Below are 16151 nucleotides of genomic sequence, written 5' to 3' on the forward strand. Positions count from 1 at the left end.
ACCTGCTCATCCAAAATCATGGGCATTACTATGGAGTTTGTCCCCCCTTTGCTGCTATAATAGCCTCCACTCTTCTGGCTTTCCACTAGATGTTGGAACATTGCTGCGGGGACTTGCTTCTATTCAGCCACAAGAGCATTAGTGAGGTTGGGCACTGACGTTGGGCGATTATGCCTGGCTCGCAGTCAGCGCTCCAATTCATCCCAAAGGTGATCAATGGAGTTGAGGTCAGGACTCTGTGCAGGCCAGTCAAGTTCTTCCACACAGATTTCGACAAACCATTTCTGTATGGACCTCACTTTGTGCACAGGGGCATTTCGGACCCATCCTAGGTTACAAGGTACACACACACGCACACACACACAGCTGATATGGCTGAACATATCTCCCTGGCATATTACATAATTTATGCAGTAGCATATAAAACATTTTTGGACCTTGTGCGCGGCGGTCCGTCCTTGGCAAATTTTGTCATCAAAGAAAAAGATTTACAATTCCGAGTTGTATGACCGTTCAAAACGTATTTTCCCAGTGTGACTTCCCAATTGCAATGCTTGTGGTTAGCCACTGTCACCGATTCCTTCCAAACAACTCATTGTTGAATTTGCGATTTTGCGATTTACAACTTGTGTAATGTTTATGGCCGATGAGCACCGATACGTTTTATCTATATTTTCTCTTCATATGACAAGGATTAAAAACTATTTGCCAGTAGACTTGATTCATAATGATGACTGCTAGCTAAGATTGTGAAAGTAAGATGTTGAAATGATCAGTCCAATCAAAACTACTGTACATATAACGTGATTTCTGTGGCCAATGACCTTGAGCCTTCTTGGAAGGGCACTTGTAATATAACTATCTCATAGGGCTGAAATTTTGGATGTCTACCATTTACTGAAGAACTGAAGCTTGGCGATTGCGCAAATCCCTATGACTGACAGGATACTGAGCTAATGCCCCACCTGCCCTGAATGACGGGTCGCCACTGTTTGACATACAGACTAGATCTATGAGAGAAAATCTGGTACTGGTATCAAAAGAAAATGCAGGCGAAGTCCTGAAAGTGTGGTGAAAGAATTTCAGGCGATGCTGTCGATAAAATCCAACCCGAACGGGTACACCTTTTCAGACAGAAATATGCATCCCAAATTTGCATCCTTCAATGATAAAATAATGGTTAAAAGTCTGGGTAAAAGACCCAGTGGTATGAATGATATGATCCCGAAGGAAATTGCAGAACTGTGCAAAGTTCTGTAACCACTCTTCAAGGAGAATAGATTAAAAGAGAAACGTGTAGCTCTTGTAGTCGATAAACTGTATATTGATAACCAAATGTTCAGAGACACCAAGACTACATGGCTATTCTAAATATTACACATTTCCCATAGAGGATTAGAATAATGGAACACCCAATACTATGAATGATAGGGATGGTAATAACACAATATATATAAAAAATTAAATACAACAATTGATAAAGAAGTAAACTACAACTACACTATACCATTCAAGATAGAGAATGTTGTAAAATAATTCATATTCAACTTTCTATTTATAGTATTTTAGAAATAGATAAGACAGCATTAGAAGAAAGGTTAATTAGATAAATAATACATCTTAAAATAAACTCAGCAAAAAAAGAAACTTCCCTTTTTCAGGACCCTGTCTTTCAAAGACAATTCGGAAAAAATACAAATAACTTCACAGATCTTCATTGTAAAGGGTTTTAACACTGTTTACCATGCTTGTTCAATGAACCATAAACAATTAATGAACATGCACCTGTGGAACGATCGTTAAGACACTAACAGCTTACAGATGGTAGGCAATTAAGGTCACAGTTCTGAAAACTTAGGACACTAAAGAGGCCTTTCTACTGACTCTGAAATACACCAAAAGAAAGATGCCCAGGGTCCCTGCTCATCTGCGTGAACGTGCCTTAGGCATGCTGCAAGGAGGCATGAGGACTGCAGATGTGGCCAGGGCAATAAATTGCAATGTCCGTCCTGTGAGACGCCTAACACAGCACTACAGGGATACAGGAATGACAGCTGATCATCCTCGCAGTGGCAGACCACGTGTAACAACACCTGCACAGGATCAGTACATCCGAACATCACACCTGCGGGACAGGTACAGTATGGCAACAACAACTGCCCGAGTTACACCAGGAACGTACAATCCCTCCATCAGTGCTCAGATTGTCCACAATAGGCTGAGCGAGGCTGGACTGAAGGCTTGTAGATTTGTTGTAAGGCAGGTCCTCACCAGACATCACCATCAACAACGTTGCCTATGGGCACAAACCCACTGTCACTGGACCAGACAGGACTGGCAGAAAGTGCTCTTCACTGATGAGTCAACGTTTTGTCTCACCAGGGGTGATGGTCGGATTCGCATTTCTTGTCGAAGGAATGAGCATTACTCCGAGGCCTGTACTCCAAATCGATCCCGCTCCAGAGGTAGAGGGTCCGTCATGGTGTGAGGCAGTGTGTCACAGCATCATCGGACTGAGCTTGCTGTCATTGCAGGCAATCTCAACGCTGGGCGATACAGGGAAGACATCCTCCTCGCTCATGTGCTATCCTTCTTGCAGGCTCAACCTGACATGACCCTCCAGCATGACAATGACACCAGCCATACTGCTCGTTCTGTGCATGATTTCCTGCAAGACAGGAATGTCAGTGTTCTGCCATGGCCAGCGAAGAGCCTGGATCTCAATCCTATTGAGCACGTCTGGGACCTGTTGGATCGGAGGGTGAGGGCTAGGGCCATTCCCCCCAGAAATGTCTGGGAACTTGTGTCTTGGTGGAAGAGTGGGGTAACATCTCACAGCAAGAACTGGCAAATCTGGTGCAGTCCATGAGGAGGAGATGCACTGCAGTACTTAATGAAGCTGGTGGCCACACCAGATACTAACTGTTACTTTTGATTTTGACGCCCCCTTTGTTCAGGGACACATTATTCAATTTCTGTTAGTCACATGTCTGTGAAACTTGTTCAGTTTATGTCTCAGTTGTTGAATCTTGTTATGTTCATACAAATATTTACACATGTTAAGTTTGCTGAAAATAAACGCAGTTGACAGTGAGAGGACGTTTCTTTTTTTGATGAGTTTAAAAGGAACTGGGACACAAAAGTTCTCAACACAGTAGGGATAAAAACACAGCAAATAGGACATACAGTGCATTCCCGAAAGTATTCAGTTGCTTTGACGTTTTCCACATTTTGTTACATTAACAGCCTCGTTCCAAAATGGATTAAATCATTTCCCCCCCCTCATCAATCTACAAACAATAGCCCATAACGACAAAGCGAAAACAGGTTTTTAGAAATGTTTGCAAAATTATAAAAAATACAATAACAGAAATACCTTACTTACATAGCTATTCAGACCATTACTCAGTACTTTGTTGAAGCACCTATGGCAACGATTACAGCCTCCATTCTTCTCTGCAGATCCTCTCAAGCTCTGTGAGGTTGGATGGGGAGCGACGCTACACAGCTATTTTCAGATCTCTCCAGAGATGTTCTATCGGGTTCAAGTCTGGGCTCTGGGCCACAGAGACTTGTCCTGAAGCCACTCCTGCGTTTGTCTTGGCTGTGTGCTTAGGGCCGTTGTCCTGTTGGAAGGTGAACCTTCACCTCACTCTGACGTCCTCAGTGCTCTGGAGCAGGTTTTCATCAAGGATCTCTCTGTACTTTGTGCCATTCATCTTTCCCTCAATCCTGACTAGTCACCCAGTCCCTGCCGCTGAAAAATATCCCCACAGCATGATGCCGCTGCCACCACCATGCTTCAACATAGGGATGGTGTCAGGTTTCCTCCAGACGTGACACTTGGCATTCAGGCCAAAGAGTTCAATCATGGTTCATCAGACCAAATAACCTTGTTTCTCATGACCTGATAGTCCTTTAGGTGCCTTTTGGCAAACTCCAAGTGGGCTGCCATGTGCCTTTTACTGAGGAGTGGCTGCCGTCTGGCCAATCTACCATAACGGTCTGATTGGTGGAATGCTGCAGAGATGGTTGTCCTTCTGGAAGGCTCTCTCTCCCATCTCCATTGAAGAACTCTGGAGCTCTGTCAGTGACCATCGGGTTCTTAGTCACTTCTTATATAGACAGGTATGTGCCTTTCCAAATCATGTCCAATCAATTGAATTTACCGCAGGTGGACTCCAATCAAGTTGTAGAAACATCTCAAGGATGATCAAAGGAAACAGGATGCACCTGAGCTCAATTTCGAGTCTCATAGCAAAGGGTCTGAACACTTATGTAAATAAGGTATTTCTGTTTTAATCTTTAATACATTTAGCAAACATTTCTAAAAACCTGTTTTTGCTTTGTCATTAGGGGTTATTGTGTATTATTAAAGCTGATCTACCCCCTAATAAACATTTTTACAAAAATAACACACTCCCTAAATCATTAATCCAAGCTTTATTTCAAAAGTTTGGCTTTCACAGTGCAATATGGTGATAGGCATTCTCTCTAGGGACAGTCTTCTGAAAATCTCTATCAGTTGACAAGGCTGCATAGCAGGGGTGACACAGTGGGGAATAACAGTTCAGTTACATTTTATCCAGTTGAATTGTAGAATAGGATTCAAGGCCAATCACATGCTACTGTGGCCAGTGTATAAAGCTCAGGCTTGCTCTTGCTCTCTCTCTAGCCCTGGACACAGCGAATCAGGTGTAATGGGCCCTCTCTCACTCTCATTCCCCTTGACCCCTCACTCACCAGCCCAGCTCAGCACAGCCTCCTTCCCCTCCCTATCTCTCCTACTCTTGTTACACATTCCAGAGCGCACCTCAGTTCCCGGGGGTCGTCAGGGAGTGGGGAGGGATGGAGAGGGAGAAGAGGAGGGTGGAGGGTGGAGAGGGCGACGCGATGCTTGAAATTCTGCTCACAGCCAAAGCAATTTCCTGGCAAGCGCGGTGCTGTCAGCTGCTCTGATGGCTAGCTGTGAAATATTGTGGCTGGGAGTGGGCCGGCAGCAGGCTCTGGCAGCCTGATGGATGGAGCCCAAGCGGAAGAAGGGGAAACAACAACAAAAAAATAGAAAAAGAAAGCAAAACGCAGCCGCCATTAAGGCAGCTCCATCACGCAGTTGAAGGAGTTCCCAGGGTCTAATAGAGGCAGAAAGCCCTCTAATCGGCAGCGCTCGTCAAGCTAAAGGGGAGGAGGTAGTTGGGAACCACCCCTTGTTAAAGCACAGCTCAGATGATGGGGTACTATATGTAATGGTGCAATTTGAGCTGGCGCAGAGGTCCTGCAACGATGGAGTTGGATTGGCACACCCACTTTTTTTCCTTCTGTTAACAATGTAATTAAGAATCTAAATGAAATGGTCGCACAGCGTTGGGTCACTTAAATGGCCGTGCTCCAGACGTTTTCTCTGGAATTATATAAAAGATTCAATCTGGGAAGCCAAAGTGAATCTCCAACAGAGTCTCCAAACAAAACGTCACTATGGTGATTCCCCCTAAAATGTCAAGGACAATGGAAGTACAATGATACAGTGAAGTGCAATCCAGCCCACAATGTCAACTGAGAGCCAGCATAACAGTCTCCTAATGCGCTGTCAATCACAGGCAGACAGGACTGTGAGGCTGAAGCAGTGATTGATTGTTTCATTAACAACCCACCTTGACCTAGAGAATTGTTCATATGAAATTGTAATTAAGCAATTAGAGACAATTAAGAAATGTAGAGAATGAAAGTCAAAAGACAATCTGAGTGTAGAGGTATTACAAATTAAACCTCTCAGAGAAAGATGCAGAGAACGGATTGTTCCGGCAGAAGCTCCCTACAACTCAATAGAAGGACTCGGGCTCAACTTCATCTGAACTGGTGTTGCTGCAGTTTAGTTTAAAGCGGAAGGTCAAATGAATTTTGTCCGACAAGTACTTATCTGCTGCATATGAATTAGTCTGGGCCTATAAGGGCCATAAACGGTTCGCTTATCTTAACACAGAAAAAATGCTGCTGATTTAAGCAGGATTACAGACTAGCTGATTCTCTCACAAAGCATTTAGCATTTGCTAACTTTTGCTCTCTGTTAACATTATTACCATATAGCTGAACATGCTAAAATGGTACTCCATCATCCAGGGCAAGTAGTGTTTATAAATGCAGAATAATTTACCTATTGTCTATACACAGCACTTATTTATATTTTGAATTCTGACACATGATCACTATAATATATCTACTCTGGATTGTTAATTGGACTCGTTCTGTAATTTCTTGGTTTCTTGTCTTGATACTTTTTTCTGCATTTGTATTGTATTTGTGAGACATACTACTGCACTGTCTGAGCTAGTTACATAAGCATTTCGCTGCACCTGCTATAACACCTGTAAATCTGTATACGTGACAAATAAACCTTGATTTAAGTTGATAAAGTCTATAAGTATGCTTGTATGACTGGAGAGCAGAGAAATGAGTGATGCAGTGTGGTCGGAGCGATGGGTGAGTCCAGATGTGCTGCAGAGAGAGAGCAGAGAAATGAGTGATGCAGTGTGGTCGGAGCGATGGGTGAGTCCAGATGTGCTGCAGAGAGAGAGTAGAGAAATGAGTGATGCAGTGTGGTCGGAGCGATGGGTGAGTCCAGATGTGCTGCAGAGAGAGAGTAGAGAAATGAGTGATGCAGTGTGGTCGGAGCGGTGGTTGAGTCCAGATGTGCTGCAGAGAGAGCAGAGAAATGAGTGATGCAGTGTGGTCGGAGCGGTGGGTGAGTCCAGATGTGCTGCAGAGAGAGAGCAGAGAAATGAGTGATGCAGTGTGGTCGGAGCGGTGGGTGAGTCCAGATGTGCTGCAGAGAGAGAGCAGAGAAATGAGTGATGCAGTGTGGTCGGAGCGGTGGGTGAGTCCAGATGTGTTGCAGAGAGAGAGCAGACGCGGTAGTGTTCAAGCCTGTAAGCCCCTCATTCTCTCTCTGCCACAGACTAATTGATGGACATATTTGGCCCTTTTTAACACAGAGGTGACATGTAATCAAGCTAAACGGGCACTCAGACAGCACTCTGTGGCTGTTAGCGCTTCATAAGCAGCTGCATCTGTCTGGAATAGTGCTGAGAGATTAGAGCTTTATGAGGTCGGTTCGGTTCGAGTATCAATAAATAATCACGGTTTTCGATTTCGGTTTCTATTCTTCTTCTTTTTTTTTATACATGAAATGCATTATGAAATAATGATGTTACAATTATTTTGGAGATTTTTAATTGAAAATATTCCATTGTCTCTGTCAGGTGCACATTGGGTAGACATCAACAGAAAAATAGGAAATGTCTATGAAATAATAAAATATTTCAGTTGTGTATATTACTTAGTTTTTATTTGATTACTTTATTATATAAAGTAATCATCTCATCTCTGCTCAAGCAGTAGCAGTCAACCAGCCACGACATACTTTACTGTCTTTAGTCATCCTATTTAGCTTGCCTGCCTAAGTATGCTGCAGAGCTGTCTGACTAAAAAATAATTTGACTAGTTATTCAAAGTAGATAAGGTATAATTTCACAAACTGTCTCTGCCCTTCTCCTAGTTGTGTTGTGTGCATTCCTCTCTCGTGCGGTCTATCCAGTCTGTGTGTATCTAACCTAACGTGAAGTGTATCCGTCCAGAGATCTGTATATAATGACAAGATGCTAATGTCTATGCCCTAACAATGAGAGTCGTTGTCTCAAACACTGGAAGGCAAGGCGACAAGGTTTAGCTCCAAAATAAATCCATAGAAACGCATTGTGTTATTTTGGACAGATTTCGGCAAGAGTAAAACATCTTGTTTCGCCTCTTCCTCTCTGATCGTCTCTGAGCTGGAAAAAACTGGTGCAATGGATTATGGTCATTATAGTTAAATACCACTTTCTGCCCTGAACTAGGTTGAAAACTATAACTCCCTTCAGCCCAGCGTCCCACATAATTATTGACTTGATTTCTCCGATTTCTCTCGTGAATGAGATGATTTCTCTCTAGAGAAACAGCGCGTTGGGCACAAAAAACTCACTAAATGGAATTCAAGTAATTGAACCAACATCAGTCAAAGAGCTGGCCACAGTCACAGTCTGTTACTCCATCTACCAACCTCCCAACAATTCACACACCCTGGGTCTGTTTGGTGGATCTATGCTCCCATTGTGTCACCAAATCATCTTGAGTACAAACTGCACACACCAGAAAGACACTCCAAATGGGTTCCTCCGCAGTGTCATTTTCTTGTTTTTTGCCTGTGAGAGCCAGACAGTTCTGCCTCAAACTGGAGGAGAAGTGGTTGAGGAATTGAAAAGGGGGAGTAATGATGGAGACAAATTGCCCGTAAATCTCAGAAATGGATAAGAAATGGTCCGATGACACCAGAGGACATCTCAACAGACAGACAGACAGACAGACAGAAAGAGCCGTTTCCTCAAGCGCCCTGAATACAGCAGACAATGGCTCCCCACAGAAATAAAGGAAAAGGGAGAGTACAGCCAGGAGGAGGAGGGGGGATTTTCAAGGTGCAATATTCATCTAACCGGTATGACCGCACCTAATACATTTGTTTCAGATAGAAAATTAATTTTCTAATATTAAAAAGGTCAGAAATGAACCATGGCAATACTGGCCCTTTTGTCATCCTTAACAAATTATCCAAAATGGCGCTGTCAGATTGCTGAGGATACGTTCACTATGATGAATGTTCTGAGTAATCAGCCAATCAAAAATAAATCTTATTTTCCTTTGATAAATGGTCTGGAAAAGCATTGCTTTAGGTGGGAGATGAGTTCATTTGTTTCTTCACTCTTCCTTTTTTAAAAACAAACACCAAGGAGCTTGGGAACAGATTATGTTCCAATGTCCTAAAATTCAGATGGATTCAGCGCTATAATAAGGACATAAGGTGTTAGACTGCTTTGAGGTATTTTAAAAAGCAATTAAAATCTGTAATTAATGAAAATAAATCTTTGTCAATCAGGCTTAGATGGATTTTTAGAGATTATCAAAAAGGAGGGATCTTTGTCGAATGAAAGACAGATTCAATCACAGATTTTCAAAGATAAAAAACTAAACGTGTATATTACTAAAAGGGATTAAATAAATGTTGTTGCAGTCTGACTGTCACTGAGCCCTTTCCGAAAGCTAGAGAAATGGCTTTGGTTTGACATTCTTCAAGAGTCAAATGGCCGTTGACAGCTTGAAATCCTCTGTGTCTGCAACCATCTGCCAGCTAGAGGGAAGCGGACAAATAAAGAGTAGCATGTTAGCCCGGCACTGATCTCCTCCTGTTGTCCTCAGACCGTGACCTTGTAACCTCATTAGTGGATGTGCACAGTGTGAGACAGCAGTGGATGGAGGGCCAGGCCCCTGGCCATAGAGCTGGCACTGGGATTGGCATCTGGGAGCCCCAAATCTGAGTGCTGTGTCTGATGTGATTAGCTGGAGAGAGGCGGCCCAGGTCTCTTCTCTGACAGGGCCAGTCGGCCACAGCCAGGCCAGAGGATGGGATGGAGAGAGTGGGGCTGATGAGATGTGGGGACATGGCCCTGCTTGGGATTGCACTGTATGGGTGAATGTAGTGCTGAGGGTGCTGGGGGGTTCAGAGACTGTGAGGTGGTGGAGAGGTGGAGAGCTTAACAAGAGTTCTCCTTCCAGCCACTGGATCAGCCAGTGGAATCATAATTACACATGTGGGCAGGCAGACAGAGGTTCTCCCCCTCAGACCTTGGTTCTGCACTAACCTACATGTGCATGTTCTCTATGGGAGTTGGAGTGCATTAGAGTGGGACTGTGAGGGAAAACAATGTATGCGTGTGAGTATGACACTGAATGCAGTGTGTGTGTGTGTGTGTGTGTGTGTGTGTGTGTGTGTGTGTGTGTGTGTGTGTGTGTGTGTGTGTGTGTGTGTGTGTGTGTGTGTGTGTGTGTGTGTGTGTGTGTGTGTGTGTGTGTGTGTGTGTGTGTGTGTGTAAGAGAGTGAGAGAGCGAGAGTACCTATGTGTGGTGTGTGTTTGGATGGGAGTGTGTAGTTTGCAGAAGTGTGAGGGACATGAGTGGATCACTCTGCCGTGAAGGAGCCCATCGATCAGCATGTCAGCGCTGGGGGAAAAGGTTAAGCTGAGAGCCGTGCCCCTTTGCTCAGCAGAACACCCTGGTCTTATCAGGATTAGAAAGTGTAAGAAAGGGCAGACGATTCCCAGGACAGACTCTGACCTTCAGTAATCTAACAACCTGCGTTTCCACTTATAATTAACACGAAGGCAAAAAAACACAAGGGCCCGTTCCTCTAACAAAGAAAGTGCAAGCTGAATATTGAGTACACTACAGACACTGGCCCCTCAGTACAATCTAATGTCACAGAGACCTACACTTTGCAGAGAGTTGCTGAGTATCAATCCTACAGCACACCTTTCTATAGTTCTCAACCACATGAGTGCATAACCTTCTGAACTAAATCAACTGGAAACAGAGTTTAGATTCAGAACAGTGTTCAAACCTCAACTCAGGTGTTTTATATAGCTAGTATCTGTGGAATTTGAGCATATTCTTGACTCTGATACTGTGTTGCATGTTGTGTGCTGCAGGGTGAGGAATAGACAGCCCACACAGTAACTACAGTACGAAGTGTGTAATACAGGTGTTGGTCGCGGGCTGGAGATTGGGACTCACTGGGTCTTGACTGAGCTGGACGATGAGCTGCTTGACGGCGTGGAGGGTGGGGTGGGCCCAGGGGGATGGCTCCTGCCAATGACGGTTAAGGTCAAAGCCCATCAGAGAACACCTGGGAATGAACACACACACACACACGTGAGTTGAACATTTGCAGATACCTACAATTACTACTGATGCTGTGGCTGTATGTGTTTATATCTAATCAATTAAATCAACAATCAAACCTTCCCAAGAAACACAGATCTTTATTTTATATGAACAATCAATTAGCTTTAGCTTCCCTATTGGAGATCTAAGATCCAATGTATTTCACTAGAAAGTAATTCTACTGCAGTCAAAGAGCAGCTAAAGCCAGTACCTCTAGTCAGAGGTTGCAGGTTGCAGATGTTTTATTGAGCCTGTCTTAACATTTAGTGTAGTTGCCTGGTTTGGCTCCCTTACGAGTCAGAATATTCTAGAGAGAGCTCAGTGACTTTCAACGTGGCACCGTTTATACGATGCCACCTTTCCATCAAGTCAGTTAGTCAAATGTTTGCCCTGCTAGAGCTGCCCCGGTCAACTGTAAGTGCTGTTAAGTTGAAGTGGAAGCGTCTAGAAGCAACAACGGCTCAGCAGCGAAGTGGTAGGCCACACAAGCTCACAGAACTGGACCGCAGAGTGCTGAAGTGCGTAGTGCATAAAAATCGTCTGTCCTCGGTTGCAACACTCACTAGCGAGTTCCAAACTGCCTCTGGAAGCAACGTCAGCGAAATAACTGTTCGTCGGGAGCTTCATGAAATGGGTTTCCATGGCCGAGCAGCCGCACACAAGCCTAAGATCACCATGCTCAAAGCCAAGCGTTGTTTGAAGTGGTGTAAAGCTCGCTGCCATTGGACTCTGGAGCAGTTCTCTGGAGTGATGAATCACGCTTCACCATCTGGCAGTCCGACGGACGAATCTGGGTTTGGCAGATGCCAGGAGACGTTACCTGTCCAAATGCATAGTGCCAACTGTAAAGTTTGGTGGAGGAGGAATAATGGTCTGTTGCTGTTTATCATGGTTTGGGCTAGACCCCTTAGTTCCAGTGAAAGGAAATCTTTACGCTACAGCATACAATGACATTCTAGACGCTTCTGTGCTTCCAACTTTGTGGGAACAGTTTGGGGAAGGCCCTTTTCTCTTTCAGCATGACAATGCCCCTGTGCACAAAGTGAGGTAACTAAAGAAATGGTTTGCGGAGATCAGTGTGGAAGAACTTGACTGGCCTGCACAGAGTCCTGACCTCATCCCCATCGAACACCTTTGGGATGAATTGGAGCGCCGACTGCGAGCCAGGCCTAATCGCCCAACATCAGTGCCCGACCTCACTAATGCTCTTTTGGCTGAATGGAAGCAAGTCCCCGCAGCAATGTTCCAACATCTAGTGGAAAGCCTTCCCAGAAGAGTGGAGTCTGTTATGACAGCAAAGGGGGGACTAACTCCATTGCAATGCCCGTGAATTTGGAATGAGATGTTCGATGAGCTGGTATCCACATACTTTTAGTCATGTCGTGTATATGTTTACTATACATCTTTATCTTATCTGACATGCCACAACTGAAGTTCCTTCTGGAAAAATAAAGTAACTCTCGTCTATTCCAGAGTGGCTGTGGAAGGAAGGTAGCTGGGCTATTGAGCTGCTGCTGCTCACTATCCATGACTTTCATGGGGGCCTGTGTCTGCGTGTCAATGCCAATGTGCAAGCAGGCATGCCTGAAATACTAATCTGTGGTCAGCACTGATTGATTCTGATCCCTGCATGCATCTGTTCGATCGCCCTCCAGATGCAGTGTGCTGCTGAGCCCACAGAAAGGCCAATCAGGCCTCACTGGGAGGGGCAGAGAGAGACACTCTAATTCACTTCATATTAATATGGAGCTTATCACCATTCAGCCAGGCCGACCGCATCATTTTCCAGAGTTGATGAAAACAACCTTTAAGGGTCAACAATCAGCAACAAGATGTTTTTAACCCCTGTCATCATCAGAACAGATGTGATGTACCATTGACAGACTGGGTGCAGCGCAGGGAAGCGACCACTAGACGGCAGCCACAAACACTTTTATTGGCAGCACCAGAGTCTCAGCACATTTGTATTCCTTATGTCCAACCCATTAAGTAAAAGGCAATTATGGAGAGGGAGGTGGAAATGATGCCCATGGAGCCTGTGCCTCAGTGCTAAACAGAGGCTGGAACGTATGGCCTCAGAAACAGCAGCACTACAACTAAACCCTGTGAAAACACGCTCAGCAGAGCGTATGAGACACCGCATGGCAAGAACAGGCAAGATGGCACAGGCAAGATGTGTCTTACACAAGAAATAGGTATAGAAAGGAATAAATATATGTAGACGAGTAAGGGGAGAGTGGATGTGGGTTTATATGTCTGTGACACAAATACTCTAACACATCCCCCACTGGTAAATGTGTGTGTGTCTGGCTTTACACATACGATTTGATTGACAACAAGCACGGGAGAATAAGAGGGGGAATTGACTACTGCAGCTATTACAATGATCTGAACTGTCAACAGAGGAGAAAAGAGATGGCAAAATCGGAAAGCCAGCAGGTCATATTCCAGAGATGGTGCGGTTGCCCATCCAGATAGATATACTCACACATGGCCTTCGGTTTAATTCATATCTGTAACAGCAGAATCTATCAATCCTCTGGTAGGAGACCTACACAGTGGGCATTACCAAACACATCATCTCTCCTTAGCTCTAGCAACGTGGTGCAGCCTAGTCAGATATCTCTATCAGAATGCATCAAATGTACAACTTTTCAGAGGTAGACCTCAAGCAACATGATGGAAATGACTACAGCAGTAAATGTCATAAAACAACTCAACAGCTCTTTTAGTCCATGAAGAAACGGGTGATTTTATTTATTGATAGTAGAGCTTACCTGTAGTTGCCTAAGTAGACGCCGTCAGGGTTGAGCATGGGTACAATCTTAAAGATGACATGGTCACGCAAGGTTTGGGCCACAGGGTGCTGGCTGACTAGGAAGTCAATCACTCCTAAACAATAAAACATGGAGATACACAAGAGAGACTGTCAGAGTTATTTCACTCTATAACTGGAAAGCATCATGCTCAAAGCTATTCTCTCTCACTCACACCCAGAAGCAAGCATGGACAACCATGCACACACACACACACACACCCCTGCACACACTCCCAGTAAAATGGACTTTAAAGGAAAACTCAAGGCCCCAGTTAATTGAGTTTTGAGTAACAAAAAGAAAAGGACAAAAAGAGGGCATTATATAAATCTGAGGGGAAATCTGAGACATCCGTCCACAATCGATAGAAATGGAATGGAGCTGACAGTGGGATAAAAACAGACAGCGGACCTAATTAGCCCACAGGGCCTCAGCCACTGAGTGAGGGAGATAATGCTATCTGCCACAGATGAGACAGCGAGAGTGAGAGAGTTGGAAAGAGAGAGACAGAGAGAGATAGATACATACCGGCTACTGAAAGCCATCCACAGCCCTAGACTGAAGCAGGATAATTGACAGGTAAATAAGAAGCAAAGAGGGCCGACAGCCAGCCTGTAGCCCTCCCTCCCCATCCCACTACAGCCGGCCCGCCCCACTCTGTCCTGCTCGTTACCATTAATGGAGGCATAACAAGCTCTCTAATTGAGTCAATGTGGCAGGCAGGAGGAGAGATGGAGCGTGGGACACAGGTACAGGCCACAGAGTGTGCCATCTAATTACTCAGACTTCCTGAGATTACTTCATGCACATCTGCGTGTCGGAGCTGGGGCTGGTCCTTTGTGGAGCTTAAAGTCACATTGAGCTACATGGGCTGTCTGCTCTCAGGGCTCTGGGGTGACCAAACACTACTCCACAGACTGGTAGCTTTTAACAGTTTCCTGTGCTGTATTGTCAATGGAAAAGTAAAGAAGATCCAAGGACAAGCTTTAGCCTTAACTTAAACTATGATATTAGCTCAAACTGTAAAGACCAGGTAACCCCAGACTTCAACCCTAACCCTGACCCTAATCCTAACCCTTGTCCCCAAAACCCAAGCTACAAACAGGCTAGTATAATAGTCTTACATACACTCTTAGAAAAAAGGGTTCCAAAAGGATTCTTTGGCTGTCCCCATAGAATAACCCTTTTTGATTCCAGGTAGAACCACTTTTGGTTCCAGGTAGAACCCTTCAGGGTTCCATGTAGAATCATCTATTGAAAGGGTTTTTACATGAAACCCAAAAAGGTTCTACCTAGAACCAAAAGGGTTCTACCTGGAGCCAAAAATGGTTCTTCAGAGTTCTCTTATGGGAACTGCCAAATAACCCTTTTAGGTTCTAGATGGCACCTTTTGTTCTAAGAAGTTAGGCTTGTGTCCATGCTTTATGTAAAACCTCTTCAACCGTCATCTCATTAACTGTAACTCACTCTTTCTTCACAGTTCAGATGTCCTTGATTTTGAGGAGAGAAACTCTCCAGGAGTTCAGTTACTTGTCGCCAAAATAAGAGGCTCTTCAGGGGAGAGCTAATCTTAATAACAGCCTGACAAATGCCAGACATGTTAAGAGAGGTATGAGTGGAAGCCAAGGCTCTTTTTGAATAATCTGCTCCTTTGCCACTTTTTTCCCTGTAATTCTACGAGAACTTGATAAACTGCTGGTGAGATGCTCCACCTGGGCTGTGTGTCCGTGTGCACACATGAGTATTAGGGATGTGTATAGAGCACCAGGTTGGAGACAGAGACCTACCTTGGCAGATGAAGGATGCAGGCGACTCCCCAGGGTGTACACGGGCTGTGAGGACAACTAGCTTCTTCACCTTCTCTGGATTCTGTTGAGCTGGAGATGAAACACACACAGGTTAGATGCACGCATATTCGGACAACAGGGCAGCACAGGGGCGCCCCGCTGTCAGAATGAATTGGTCACTAAACACACTTCACAAGTATGTGCTGTAAATTAGCATTCAGCCAAGGGATAATCACCCAGAAAACAGGATAAAGTGGATAAAACATTCAGTGACTACTACACATGGGTGTAATAAGGAACATACAGTATATATATATTTATCATTGTTAAAAAGGGACATTGTGGCCCATTGGAAATGATGTGACGTGTGTGCTCGTGAGGCTGCTCTAACCCATGTTGTGTAAGGACAGGCTCTTTGTAATGCAGCAAATTCAATTCCATGTGCAGTTTTCCCCACTAAAGATGCTACAATGACCTCCAGATCCATTTGGAGGTATTTTGCTGGAGGTATGTTTTCACAATCTACATGATGTTCATGATAGACTGCCCAGCTTAATGCACCATAAATCAAATCTGCCTGCTATTTTCTCTCTGTGAAAGGACCAGGCTGTATGGGAAATTAGGAAGAATTGCATTCAGGATAATAAAATCGTTTGGATGAATACCGGTGCTGCTGGACAAAAAGCTCTTTTAAAATGCTGATCTGCCTCCACCTGCTGCGAGTCACGCTCATTTCTATTCCTGC

General features: G+C 44.4%; 1 protein-coding gene across 1 annotated transcript in view; it reads right to left on the bottom strand.

The window, feature by feature from the left end:
- The window catches only part of agbl4 (AGBL carboxypeptidase 4), a 400664-nt gene that overhangs the window by 26343 nt on the left and 358170 nt on the right, over positions 1-16151 (bottom strand). Inside the window, exons 7-9 of the mRNA XM_024421584.2 lie at positions 15407-15496; positions 13581-13695; positions 10654-10765 (exon numbers count right to left, since the gene is read on the bottom strand). Of these exons, the coding sequence (XP_024277352.1) occupies positions 10654-10765; positions 13581-13695; positions 15407-15496 (317 nt within the window). The remainder of the gene's footprint in view (positions 1-10653; positions 10766-13580; positions 13696-15406; positions 15497-16151) is intronic.

This window comes from Oncorhynchus tshawytscha, linkage group LG05, assembly GCF_018296145.1.
Source record: "Oncorhynchus tshawytscha isolate Ot180627B linkage group LG05, Otsh_v2.0, whole genome shotgun sequence".
NCBI classification, from domain to species: Eukaryota; Metazoa; Chordata; class Actinopteri; order Salmoniformes; family Salmonidae; genus Oncorhynchus; species Oncorhynchus tshawytscha.